We start from the raw sequence: 14442 nt of genomic DNA, 5'->3' as shown, positions 1-14442 counted from the left end.
AATGTCAATATAAGCAGAAGTTTTTTGAAAATGAAAAAAGCTAGATAGATACCAAATCAAAAATCGCTCTTAATTTTGAAATGAAAAATTTGATGCTAAAAATCTTAATTTTACTTTTTCACATTGGTGTATTTTTAAAAAAAATGAAGTTAAAAAACAATGTTCGTTAGAAACGTTTTTCAACGAAATACTGTGTCATAATAAAAACACTGATAAAAAGAAAAGTTTAGAAAAAAAAGAAAAAATCTTATTTCCTAAAATAGAACTTTAATATTGAAAATCACAGTTTTCTATGTTACCATTTGTATCTCTTACTATACTGGGGAAAGGTGACAATAAAAAACAATCCTCTTATTAGAAACGTTCTGTTAAAATGCCGTGCTATAATAAAAACAGCAAAAACATTCAAAATTCTTAAAACAAAAAGTGTTGAAAAAATGTGAAAACTTGACTTGATTGAATATAATTTTAAAAAAATCAGCAGTACAAAATACGTGGTTCAGTATAAAGTATTCTAATTACAATTCTTCAAATTTTGCTTGTCTTTCAGAATATAAAATTCGACAAGTTTTTGAATTTAACAAATATATGTAAAAATTATTTCTGATAATGTTTAGTAAAAAATATATGTTAGATTATTCTTTATTAATCTATTTAAATTTTAAAAAAATTGTTAAGAAATACTTTGCCTAACATTTGACTGAATATTTGGCAAACTGGCCAAATACCAAATATTCGTTACATCCCAAATATAAAGTGTGCTACAGTTGCACCATGAAAAATTGAATATTAATATAAAATAAAAGGTGATTAGAAGAAAGCCTACACTTCTGCTTAGAACAATGTGGTTGTGGGTTTGAATATAAACTTCTCTAATAATCTGGTGTGCATACAATAAGGTACATATAAAATTATATTGACTATGTGACTGAAACTGACCAGAATTAAAGTAATTCTTCTGATCAGGATTAAAGTAATTTACATTCCTTCCATGGCTTTTAAAAGAAAGATGCTTGAAAAGAGGCTAGGTGCTTGTCCATGATGGGATTTCTGGAAGACTCTTAGCTTAGGGATTTTAATTAAATTAGTTATGATTAACTCTTAAATTGTTTTATTTAAGTATCATTGGATTTTATTTTAATGTTTGAGAAATAGTATTTAGAATGGACTTTGGATTAACTATTCTATTGTATACAGAAAATGTTTTTATTTTTATTAATTTTTCAATTATTATTTGCACTTGCAAGAACAGTAAATGAACTTCCTGTCTTGTAACAGCTTTTAAAGAAATGTAAATGGAAATTTTAATTTATAATGGGATAATGTGATACGGAGAAGCAGACACTGTAACAAACTAATAAATCTGTTCTCTGTTTAAGACTGAATTATTTAACCTTTACCTGGTATTATTAAAACCTTTACCAAAGTCGCTTGTTGATAAGTAATAAAGGTATTTTTATAACTGCAAACAAATGTAACATTAACTTGTTCTTTCATTATATATAGGATGAAAATCTTCACGATGTACTTCAAATGTTGATGTCGCTTATGTCCGAACATCCTGCCTCAATGGTTCCAGCTTTTGATATTAAAAATGGAATAAGGTATTTTTATTAATAATTTTTTTAAAATTATAACTGGGAAAAATGTATGAACCATAATTATTATAAAAGAATTTAAAATTAGCTTGCATACACATCAAATTAATGAATATTTTAAAAGTATGTAAATGGGCCATTTTCATATGTAGGTGCCATTTGCTGTCCATTTAGAAAAGTATATTTTTTTTATAGAAATTTTAGGAAACTTAATGGTTTTTCTTATCATACTTTTTAACAGACAGTTTCTAGTGTAGGAAGTACAATGTTTTAAAGTGCTAATAAGAAAAAATTGTATCTTAAGGAAATTACATAAAAGGAAACTGAAACAACAGCTGTCCAAAGCATAAACACTGACATGTTGTTACATGAATTACACATTCCAATAACTAAACTTTTCACTCTGTTGTATTTTACAATTGTGTGAAATGATCAAAATTACATTATGATAAAATTGTAATAAATAAAAAGTAAATTTTTAATTAATATAATACAACTGTTCTGAAATTAATGTCATGACTGTTACCATACATATATTTTCACTTTTAAAACTGCACAATTTGAATTCCTTAATGGTAATACTTGTATACCAGTGACTCTTGTTTAGTAGTTAATATTTTTTGCTATGTCATGTCTGTTACCTTAATTAGTTGTATAAAATAAATTTATGGTTTTAACTTTAGTTCTTTCTGCAAAATAATTTCGTTTTGAGAGATTTTATTCTAAATCAAATAAAACATTTTATTTAATATATGATAGAATTTTTTTGCCAAATTTTTTTTCTTCTTTGATATGTCCTGTCTGTTACCATATTTAATAACAGACATGATATATGTGGTAACAGACATGATAAATGGTAGCAGACATGATTTGTCACAAGGTTTAAATTTTGAAGAGATTGTCTCCTTTTAGAACAAATTTTAATCAGAATATGGGATTCAGATTCTTAATTGCTAATAAAAATTCTCTTTACCTGAGCTTTTTAATCAAATTTAGCATAATTTACAACCATTATAATGCTAGGTTTTATATACTTATTTTAATGTTTAATACATTTCAAAGACTCAATAGCTTTTAGTGTAGCATAATCTAAAAACATTCAAAATGTTCTAAACACATTACTTTCTTTCCACAAAAAGATTTTTAGCTGGGCAACACTAGATAAAAAAAAAAGACTAATATCACACTTAACAACATGATGTAAAAGCAAAATAGATATCTTTAAGACAATTTAAAAAATATCGTCATAAAATCTAAGTAAAGAAAAATTTTTCTGTGAAAGTTTCATGCAACACATTTACTAGACTTCGTCTACTTTATGTATGTATTCCTTCCAACAAACAGCCGATGAAATACATATTACATGCAAATTTTAATGAAGCCAGCGATCAAATGAAATGGCAATGTTGGTCAAATAAATTAATGAGCAACAGAAAAGTAATACAGCAAAAGAAAAAGAGTTAATATTCTCATTATATTGAAAGAAATAATAAAGACTAATAAACAAATTCAACACTGATATAAGCAGACTCAAAAAAACACATTTTCAATATTAGACAGCAATATCATGCATATTAAAATTGATAAGAAAACCTTCAGCAAAATAAAGCAATGATTCACATTGACTTCTTAGATTATTATTTTTGCTAACTTGCCACAGAAATTCAAGTATGTCATCTTGGAGGTTCAGAACAACAAGCCACTTTACACACTAGAATTTATATTAAAAAACGAGAAAAGTTTCAGTTTTTTTCCCCACGCAATTTCACAGTCAGTCAGCTGCTATTTGGTCTCAACTTTAACCAATACTAGATCAGCTTAAGAAAATTCCACTAAAATTGGCACTTTTGACAAATTTACATTTATTATATATTTCGGATTACATTTATTTATATATTTCGGATATATTTATTTATATATTCGGATCTGAGCCCAAGTCTGCGGGTTCGATCTCCGGCCCAGACACCGGATTTTCGGGATGCAGAAAATCCTCAGCGGCCATGTTGTATGATTATGCGACATGTAAAATATCCCTGGAGTGCCTTATTGGCTCTTGGCATTTCCGGCAAAATTAAATTCCTAGTGCACTTTAGCATCCAAATAGAGCCTCGGTGCTGCCATCTAGTGTGGCAGAAACTAGACGTCCAAATTAACATGACCAACGGTATCTCACCCATTGTGGTGGTCCTGAAAGAGTGGATACCACCTCTGGAGAACGCACTAGGTCTGCTCATCGACAAGACCGATTGTGCAGCTCATTGGAAATGAAGAAAATATATATATATATATATTTCGGATGGTAACACAATGCGGAATAAGCAAATTTTTTTCCCTCCCTTTCAAACAAGCTCATAACAGAGAGCTATTTTAAATATGAATCATGATCATATTATGAAACTGGTCATGGCTAAGGTGCTACTGATAGTTTGAGCTGCTATTAAGTGAGGTGGTGACCAAGAAGTTTTACTGGTATAGAAATACCTGATGTAAAGACTCTATTCACTAATTTGAAAGATAAATTAAATAGTAAACTTCATTATACTTTAAAAAATTTCATGTCTGTTACTATTAATAATTTTTTTAATAAAATTTTAATTTATGCATTATTAATATTGTAAAAGGTTCATATTATTTCTTTTTATTTAATATAAGAGCAAATAATAGAGGTAAATCTTTAATTATGTTTTAGTGTACTTTGTGATAAAATAATACTTGAAATTTTTTTATTATGGTAAGAGACGTGACAAAAATAAATTTTGAAAAATTAAGCAATGCTTTTTGAATATACATTGTGTGCCGAGATTTAAGTGCTTTAATTTTATTAAACATGATATGATAACAGATATGACATTTTTCAACAAGTCTGATAAAAATATAGCAAGTGAAATATTTTTTTAACTGTTTAAAAAACATCAAAATAATATGAAAGATTTATATATGTTTAATTATTTTCAAAAATTACATTAGTCTCATAATTTTATTTATTTATCCTTCAATTTCTCAAATAGTTTTCTACGAGCCAAATTAGTGTTTAGAAGTTTTACTTTTGAATCAAAGAAATGGTACTAACTAATGATACTTTACTACACATTTTAGTTTATTGTTTTTTTTAATTAACTATATTTATTTATTGCTATTTGCTATTCATTAGTTTCGGATTAAGTATTATTATTTATATTTTCTTATGCTAATGCAAATTAAGTTAGCAAAAATGTTGGCATAATAAGTTTAATGCTTGCTGAATAATTTTCCTAAATTTGCACTTTTAATAAATGTACTATGTACGTTTTTAAGACAATAAACTACTTTCCCCCCCTTTTTTTTTAATAAGAAATTGATCATTTTATTTATATTCTTAAACCTTTTATTTGCTTTGATATATGAAGAAAAAAAAATTTCTTCATAACCTACAAATCTGTCGGTAATAATAAAATAACTTGCTATTTCAAAAATTATTTTGAATCAATTTTTGCAAAATTTTACATTACTATTTCATGCTTAAAAAAAGTGACTCAGATTGAATTTTTATTTTCTAGATGTCTGCTTATTACATTTTTCTTTCTCAAAGGATTTCACTGCTTAAGTTTAAGCAAATTAATTCCTTTTTTTCCTGTTTTTAGAACTGTGTTCAAATTGCTTGCATCCACCAATGAGGTTATTCGCCTACAAGCTTTAAAACTGTTAGGCTATTTTTTGAGCAGAAGTACTCATAAGTAAGTTTGTTTTTAGTAGTTATTTGAAATAATCAGTTCATCATTCTTGTGTATAAAGTATTCAAAACAGTTTGTGCCATGAAATTTTTTTTCGACTTGCGTTTGTATTTGTGCACTTTTAATGAACCATTTCTGCCATACCTTCTTCATGATTAACTATTATTTATTTATAAAGATAGGAACTATTAAAAATGTTGTATTTGAAAACATCTATTTCCCTGGGAATGTGTAATTCTGGCTGAAGAACATTATTTTTATGAATAAAATTTGTTTACACAAGATCACTAGGTTATTAATTTTTTCTAAAAAAATTGGCATAAATTTCTTTGGGTACCTGATTCATATTATACATTATGAAATCTTTCAACTTATATATTTCTCTTTTGTTACGTTTTTATCAGTTTTTAAAGGATTAGATGCTGAACAGCTCAATAGTGCCTTATAGTTTATTTTTCTGTAGTACAAGATGTTTGTAAATAAAACTGAAATTAATTACAACATTTCTGAAAACCAAGTTATTACAAAATTGAAAGTCAAACTTCTGCTACTCAAAGACATGAAAATTCCTCTTGAATCACAGTCCCATTATGTTATTTGTGGTGATTTTCTTCTCATATAGCTATTATAATATATTTTTGCACTTTGCTGAAGTATTACGCATTTGATTCCTTGTAATATATCAAATTTTAGCAATATTTTTTTCTGAATAATAATCAATAAATTGAATTTAGACACACAGTTTTTAATTCTGATTAATATTAAAAAATAAAAGCCGATAATGGTTTGAATCTTTTCAGAAAGGGCTAGTTTTTTCTGAAACCCTGATATATAGTCTAGTGTTTATAACTGCAATATTTTAGAATTTAAATGTATTGACTCTCTAACTTTTTTTTTAAATATATATATTTTACAGGCGGAAGCATGATGTGATGGGTCCTCATAATTTATATATGTTATTAGCTGACAGATTGCTTTTACATTCTGATCATATTTCTCTTTCAACATATAATGTATTGTATGAGGTAAATAAATTTTATTTATTTTGAAATAATTTATAATTTGTGATCAAATTAATTAAAAGAGTTCTTGTCTTTTCAATTTTGTTCATACCATATTATTTTTTTTTTTAAAAGAAATATTTTTCTGTTAAATGAAATAATTCTTCTGAAGCACATTGAAGAACTTTGTATAATGCTACCAGATGTAAGAATAATAGGGATTTTGAATTGGTATTGAGGCAATTAACTTTTAATTTTTCACAGTTGTTATTTTTTATTGATGTTTTTTGTCTACCAATATTTTCATGTTTTCTTAACTAGTGTGTTCATTTGCTACAACTAATATTCTTTTGAATTGTTGCTTAACCTTTTAACTGTCAAGTTATTTTGATGAAAATTTTCAATTTTTTTTATTACAAAAACTAAATGTTTAGTACAAAATAAAATATACTTAGTAGTTAAAAATTGATGTTTTGAATTACATGCATAAAAATTTAAAGGTTTTGTAGCCACTGCAAATTTGTCTGCACTGCCACTCAATGTGGAAGTAGTAAAATGTGCTTCTAGTTTAGCAATATTTTCTAAAAATTAAAAGTTTTTTAAAAATTATTTTCGAAAAAAATAAATCATTTCTATAATGTTTTAAAGAACTGATCACCATTTTGCAAAAAAAAAAAAATAATAATAATTCTGCACACTTAGAACATAAACCTCCATCCTTTGAAATTTTTAGTAAAGTACTGCCATCTATCGTTCTAAAATGCATCTAAATTAACTTTTCGGGTGTGATAAAGAGATGATAACGTAATAAACTTCTCCCAATATATATTTGGGTATAATAATATAATGCACTGAAAAACAATTACCCCGAGTGATACTCTGGCATGACATTTTGGAACACCAGTGCTGTGCTCTAAATTATTTCCGGCATGATAGTTAAAAGGTTAAGTTAATGAAGAAAAACTCAGCAAATTTCTTTCTAGAAATATAGTATGATCCCTGTAATAGTAAAGATTTTTTGTAATTTTAATTACTGTGTTTTCAGAAATAACAGAAAATTTTGAAAGTTTAATCCTACCGGACTAATATGAAATTTTTTTCATTATTTTAATTCCAGATTCTAACTGAACATGTATCAAGCCAGATTCTGTATCAAAAGCATCCTGAGCCCGAATCTCATTATCGTTTGGAAAATCCAAGTTAGTTTATGAATCTGCTTATATAATTTATAAATATATTTATAACTAATTGTTATATAAATTATAAATTGGCATATTTGTTTTGCATTTTTATAAATTGTTATGTTCTTTTAAAATACAATCAAACCTTGACGTTATGAACTCGAAGGAAGACACAACGAATGCTATGATATCAAAAATTCAGAATGAAAATCCATTTACATAAATTGAATATTTTTTAATGATATTTTCAAAATTAAATGCAGACATTTTTAAAAGTTTGTATTGCAAAATTATTTATTTCAAAAAATCTTCCCTTTTTTTTAAAAATTTGATTTCATGTTTGGCTGAAATTCTGCTTTGTAATCTTTCTTTTTATCTATAGTGGAACCCCACTTTTTGCATTTTCTGCTGGAGTACCATTAAAAAACACACAAAGCAGGAAAACCTGGATAAATAAAAGCATATTTTTCAAAAACATCACGCATTCAAAAACAAACTAGTAGAAAAATGTGTAACATTTACTTGTTTTTAGATATTATTTCAACACACAATCCCATACAGTACTTATTGTACTTTGCAAATTTGCTTTTTGGTTTACAAAAGCAAATTTGTAAACCATTCTTGATATTAGCTTTTTGGTATTAGCAAGTAAATATTTTATCAGAATTTTCATGCTTTGGAACTCTTGATCAAATTTGGGCATATTTTTCGATATTTTTTACTCATCTTTTTGGATTTAATTACTATCATCGGTAGCAAGCATTAAAACATATTGAAGAAAATGAAAAGTAATCAGATGTATGTTGCAGTCGATATACGCTTTATCCCTTAATTCCTTAAACCTCCCTTCCTGTGCTTTTCCTTTCCCACATTTTAACAACTTCCATAAGGACAACAATATGATCGAAAGAATGTCAAAATAGCTTCAAACAGCTTTTAAACAAATGTGTCTATCTAAGAAGTAGGAAAAAAAGAAAGTAAGTGCTTTAAAAAAGTTAGTGCGAGCTTTGTTGAGAAAATATGATTTTGATCTGCTAGAAAACTGTATAAAGCAGGACTTTCTTAAGAAGGGCAACGTAAAATCTGGAGTAATTTAACTTCATTAATGTAGGCAGTTTTCACAGACCAGCAGAAAACGACGTAGGAAGCGAAATAACAAAATGGACAATGTAAAACCGGGGTTCCACTGTGTGTATGTTTGCATATATATATATATATATTTAAATACAGTTATAAGCTGGCAAACGTCACTAATGTTATTATTTAAATAATTGTTGAAACAGAATCGTCTGCTTTTTTTAAAAAAAAAATGTAATTTTTTATTTCTTTTTTTTTCTAATGATATGTTTCATATTTTCTAGTGATTCTAAAAGTAATTGCTACTTTAATACGTCAATCAAAAACTTGTGAAGAACTTATGGAAACAAAGAAACTATTTCTCTCTGATATGACATTGCTTTGCAACAATAATAAGGAAAACCGAAGGTTTGTTTTATAAATTTATATTATTAAAATTTAAATTTATCATTCAAGTAAAATAATCTATTAATAAAATGCAATTCCAAACATATAATTATTTCAAAACTTTTGTCCAGAAAATGGAATATCCTTAATTTTAATTAAGTTTTTAAAACATAATGCATTTCAATAGAATTCCTGTGCCATTTGTATTTAAATTGTACATGTTATAAAGCTGCATGGAAGTAAAAAAAAAAAAAAACAATTTTTAAAAATTAATTCACTTGTTTTCTTTTTGTAATTGCACCTGTTCAAAATTATTTGAAACTGTTAACTAAATCTACTTCTTCTTAATAAACTCCTTAATTTTAGAATTTTATGTTTTTAATTATTATCAATGCTCTCTAGTTTATGCCTACATATAAGATATTATATCTCTGTGTGATTAACTCAAATATATTAGCAAATTTGAGATAAAAGTTTGAAATTGAAGCTAAAATGATAATTAGTCTTTTTAATTTTTTTACAAGTAAATAGGAATGGAATGAAAAAAAAAAACATATTTTAGAAATAAATATTTAAAGAATAGTTTAAATGTCTTTTGAAGACATATCTTTAACTCTCTTCTTATCTTATTAATTTGTATAATTAGGTGGGATTGCTTATTGGAATTATAATTTTCTTATTTAGAAATTATTAGTCTTCTTGTTATATTTTTAATGCTTCTTTTTACCTAAAAAGTTCAGGCTAATGAGGTAAATAGCAGTTTTTTTAAAAATTTATTTATAATATTGTATTGAAATATTTTCTGATAAATTTATTTTTAAATGTGACTAAATAAAGGCAAAAAAATGTAAAACAGATTTGTTTTGCTAAGAGATTTTGTTCGAATCAATCAAATGTTTTATATTTAAGGACCGTACTTCAAATGTCTGTTTGGCAAGAGTGGCTCATAGCAATGGCTTATATTCATCCTCAAAATGCCGACGAACAGAAGCTTTCTGACATGGTTTATTCATTGTTTCGAATGCTCCTTCATCATGCCATAAAATATGAATATGGTGGTTGGAGAGTTTGGGTCGACACTTTAGCCATTGTTCATTCAAAAGTAAGTTTTTCATTTTTTTCAAAACTGCATTTAGATGTAATGCAGCTTTACCGTGTAGTAATAAACGCTTAAATGTGAAGAAACTGAAGGATCAATTGGGGTCTACCCTAAGAGTTAGAATGCAATTTTTATTTCTAGCTGGTTTTTCAAAACTGTTCAAACTCTAACTGTACAATTCATTGTATAGTTTCAAACTCTAACTATACAATTCATTGTATAGTTAGTGATGAGAAGAAAAGAGTTTTAAAACCAAAATTTCTAAATATTTTAAGCAAATAAATTTGTTTATTTATCTTCCTTTTGCATTGTGAATATTTTTGCAGTAAATACATAATTTTATCATTATTTTTTTTATTGGTAGTTTATTAATTTTATATCCATTATTTTTTATTACTTTATACGCATTACGTCATTATTTGATATTTTATAATGACGCGTATTCTTTGTTTTCCTTTATCTGTCGTTCAGAATGAATGGTCCTATAAAAAATTATTGATCAAGATTCCACTGAATTTTATTCATAAATTGATGTATTTGCTAATGAATACTTTCAAGTATATTGTTTTGATAATTTGTCTCTAACCCCAGTAAATGATAAATATTAATAAATTGTTATATAATTTATTTTTCTAGGTATCATTTGAAGAGTTTAAGTTGCAGTTTTCTCAGATGTACGAACAGTATGAACAGCGGCGATCAGATCACATAACAGATCCAGCACTTCGGAAACAGAAGCCCATCAGCACAATCTCAGGATTAGATAATAATAATCGTGCCTTAAATGTTATTAATCCACCCAGACCTGATGTCATTCAAAAAGAGCTAAAGGACAATAATTCAGTTGTTGACAATTCAAAAGCAGCTAACCAGACTTCTTTATCATACACTATTGAAGGAAAGGAAGATGTCATTGTTGCAGAAGGGGAACTCAGTGATGTGAAGTTGGTTTCATCTAGTATAGATAGCTCAAGAGAAAACCCCATACCTGTACAAACTTCAGAAACCTATGATGTGAGTAACAAACCAAATTATAACAGTAGTCTTTGTGAGGCTCTTTTAACTACAGATGACCATCGGCCAGTTCCCGTTTCTTCTGATGAGAGTGGAATAATCCATCCTCTTCATGCTGAACCATGTGAAATCCAAGATGCCGTTGAAGACAATGCGGAAGAAATTTCCCAAGTGAACGAACAAGAAAGATCTCCCTTGAACGATCCTCACGAGACAGAGTCACAGTCTCCTATCAGTGCCAAAACAGAAACCGAGTGTGCAAACTCACCTGGTGACTCTGGCTTTGTTTCAATTGTAGATTCTGAGGAGTTGAAGAACAAAACCGTTGCTGATGATGAGGTGATGTGTGAGAGTGAACTTGTTCCTGATGACGAGGTGATGTGTGAAAGTGAACTTGCTCCTGATGATGAAAGTGCAGCTACTGGAAGGTCTCCTGATGAATTACCTCACGAGACTCTGGATGACGACCAGATTATGAAATCTTTTGATGACAGCGAGCTGTTAACTTCAGAAGCAGTTTCATATCTAGATGATCAGAAGTGTGATATAGATGAAGGTATGCAGCTAGAACAAGATATTGAATTAAATTCGCCAAATGTAGATTCTGTTGGTTCCCCTGAAAAAACACATATACCTGATGTTGAACAAAAAACTGATCTAGGTGTTGAAGATGTTGAAATTTCTGAAACTGGCAATGATTCAAATTCTAAAATGAATTTTGAGGGTGAGATACCATCAAATGAAACTGCAGCTTCTGTTGAAGAAATATTGAGTGAAAATTCCAATGACTTAACATCTGATATTGCTGTTAGTGAAACTCCTATTCAAATCTCTGAAGAGTGTGAACTGGAAAAATCAATGGAAGAACAAAACAGACAGGAAGAGGCTCCAGAGGAGTCTACTTTATCTTTTGAACCAGATCTTTCAGAAACAATAGAGAATTCATTGCCCACTCCTGAAAGTTCACCACTACATAAAAGTACAGAACTGGAAAATCAGGATAAACCTGAATCTTGTAAAAATTCCCCTAAAAAATCTGATCAAACTGAATTAGAGAAAAATATTTCAACTTCACCACTCCCAGAAAGTGTCAAAACTGTGATATCAGAATCTGAAACTTTATCAGATATCAATGCTGTTTCATTTTCAGAACATACTATTCAGGATACTGTACTTGTTTATAGCGAAGGAAATGGCTTGTGTAAAGACTATGGCATTGAAACAGTTAAATCATCTGTAAGGGAGATCACTACTGCCCATGAGTCAATTGCTGATTCTCAAATTAGTCTTCAGAATGCTCAAGAAATAGTCAGCGATTCACAGTCTGATGTACCCATTCCAGAATCTGTTAGATCACCTGAAAAATCTCAAGAACCTACAGATAGTGTGACATCTCAAACAGAAATCCAGGACACTGTTACTGATGTGAAAGATAATGCAGCCAGTGAGGAAACATGTCCTGGTTCAACAGAATTTGAAGAAAGAGAAACTGAAAATAATTCAACTGTAATAAGTACAATTGAAGGACATTTAGAAAGAGAAAGGAAGCTGATGGCTGAGGCTGGAGATGAAAAAATGAACGATTCTCCGTCAGCTGAAATTCCTGTTCCAAAAATCGCTTCTGAAACAATGATCCCTGATCCTGTTAATAAGAGCGCTCCAGAAGTGAACACTCCAGATGCAGTTGCATCTACTGGAGAAAGTACCCCATTACCATCAGAGATAGATGTTGCTCCTACTAGACGTGGTAGAAGTGTAACTCTGCCTCGCAAACAGATACCGCCTACAATACAGAGGCCCAAGTCCATGTCGTTAAGTCAAAAGTCATCAAATGGAAATGGGCGTCAAATGTTCAATTCTGGGCCGACAAGACCACCGTTCAGAATACCTGAATTCAGGTGGTCTCCTATTCATCAACGATTGTTATCTGACTTACTATTTTCATTGGAAACAGATATTCAAGTGTGGAGAAGGTAAGTTTGCTTTTAAAAGACATTTTAATCATTTGTGCTTCTTGTGTTATCATCAACATATTTGGCATGATATCCCAGGATGGGCCCTAATCTTCTGTTGAAGATTCCTCCAGGACAACTTATTTTATTTTATCTTAACTACCAATTCTTTACCCCAGTGAAAACTCCCCAATTGTGCTCTCATTATTTTGGCCTTTATCTTTTCCTTTCTGTGAAGGGCTTTGGAACAAAAATCCTCTTTCCTGGATTTTTTAACTACCAATCTAGAAATATGAGCTGCTTAGTTCAATTTTTTACCTTTAATGCTTTCAATAACGTCAGCTCTTTAAAAATTTTATAAATTTTAACTTGAAGCATATCACAAAAGGCCATTTATAATTATTGCTTAACATTGATTTGAAGTGTCATATTTATATACAGTAGGGAACCGATTATCCGGAACGATCGAGACCTTGGCTATTCCGGATAACTGATTTTTCCAATTTTCTGAATAGATACAAAAAGCTGTTTTTTTTATTGTTAAACCCAGCTAAAAAAAGCAAAAATAGTTGGAAATAATCGTAAAAGGAGGGAAAAGCGATGAAGTAATACACTATTGATTATTTCCAAAATGATGGTAAGGTAAACATCTTTCAAAAAAGAAAGAAAAATCCTGAAATCTTATGAGGAAAATTTTTTTTTTTTTTTAAAAAATGGCGGGAAAATTTATTGAATTTCGTTCCGGTTTTTTGGTTTTCCGGTTTTCTGATTTCTGGATAACAGGTTTCTATACTGTACTATTATGTATCTAATTTACTTTCTTGCCTTAAGCCTGACAACACATGCGAGTATGGTTAAATAAGCTGAACTGTAACCAGACTGTTCAACTTTAAATATTCTTTTTTTGCTGTGTCCTTAGGAAAATATATTATACCTTAGGTTTTTAACTACCTTGTTGGAATAATTTTTTTAAAAATTCATTCAAAACAATTTTTTTCTAGTTTTTTTTGCAACTTTTTTACTATCATTTTTGTATTTTAATTGCCAAATATCTGTTCTTTATATAGGTTAAAAATAAATGCAAATATTCAAGAAATCTGTACTAATTAACACTATGAAATCAGGCATAAAACTGAAAGGCACAAATAGTTGATTTTTTTTAATGATTATTATTCTTTTGCCTTTTTTAGTAACTCAATGCTTAGTCAAAATATGTTTTTAAAAGTTTAACTCATCAAAATAAAGATTATCTATGCTTAGCAACATTCGGCATTAGTCATGCTGCCGAATCGTCATAATATACAATCAAGTAATTTTTCAAATTTATTTTACTCTTTTAGTACATAGCTTAATACAGTAGGGAACCGATTATCCGGAACGATCGGGACCATCGCTATTCCGGATAACTGATTTTTCCGGTTTT

General features: G+C 28.7%; 1 protein-coding gene across 5 annotated transcripts in view; it reads left to right on the top strand.

Moving 5' to 3' along the window:
• rg (A kinase anchor protein rugose) overlaps positions 1-14442 on the top strand; it is a 244306-nt gene that overhangs the window by 102574 nt on the left and 127290 nt on the right. For all 5 annotated transcript variants that reach the window (XM_087162540.1, XM_087162543.1, XM_087162539.1 and 2 more), the window contains exons 18-24: positions 1507-1604; positions 5219-5311; positions 6225-6333; positions 7427-7508; positions 8852-8975; positions 9864-10056; positions 10690-13040. In XM_087162540.1, the coding sequence (XP_087018666.1) occupies positions 1507-1604; positions 5219-5311; positions 6225-6333; positions 7427-7508; positions 8852-8975; positions 9864-10056; positions 10690-13040 (3050 nt within the window). The remainder of the gene's footprint in view (positions 1-1506; positions 1605-5218; positions 5312-6224; positions 6334-7426; positions 7509-8851; positions 8976-9863; positions 10057-10689; positions 13041-14442) is intronic.

This window comes from Parasteatoda tepidariorum, chromosome 1 (genome assembly GCF_982258835.1).
Source record: "Parasteatoda tepidariorum strain Cologne lab strain chromosome 1, Ptep-v5.0, whole genome shotgun sequence".
Lineage (NCBI taxonomy): Eukaryota > Metazoa > Arthropoda > Arachnida > Araneae > Theridiidae > Parasteatoda > Parasteatoda tepidariorum.
Note: the sequence above shows the minus strand (reverse complement) of the source record. Positions and strands in the feature narration are given on the sequence as shown.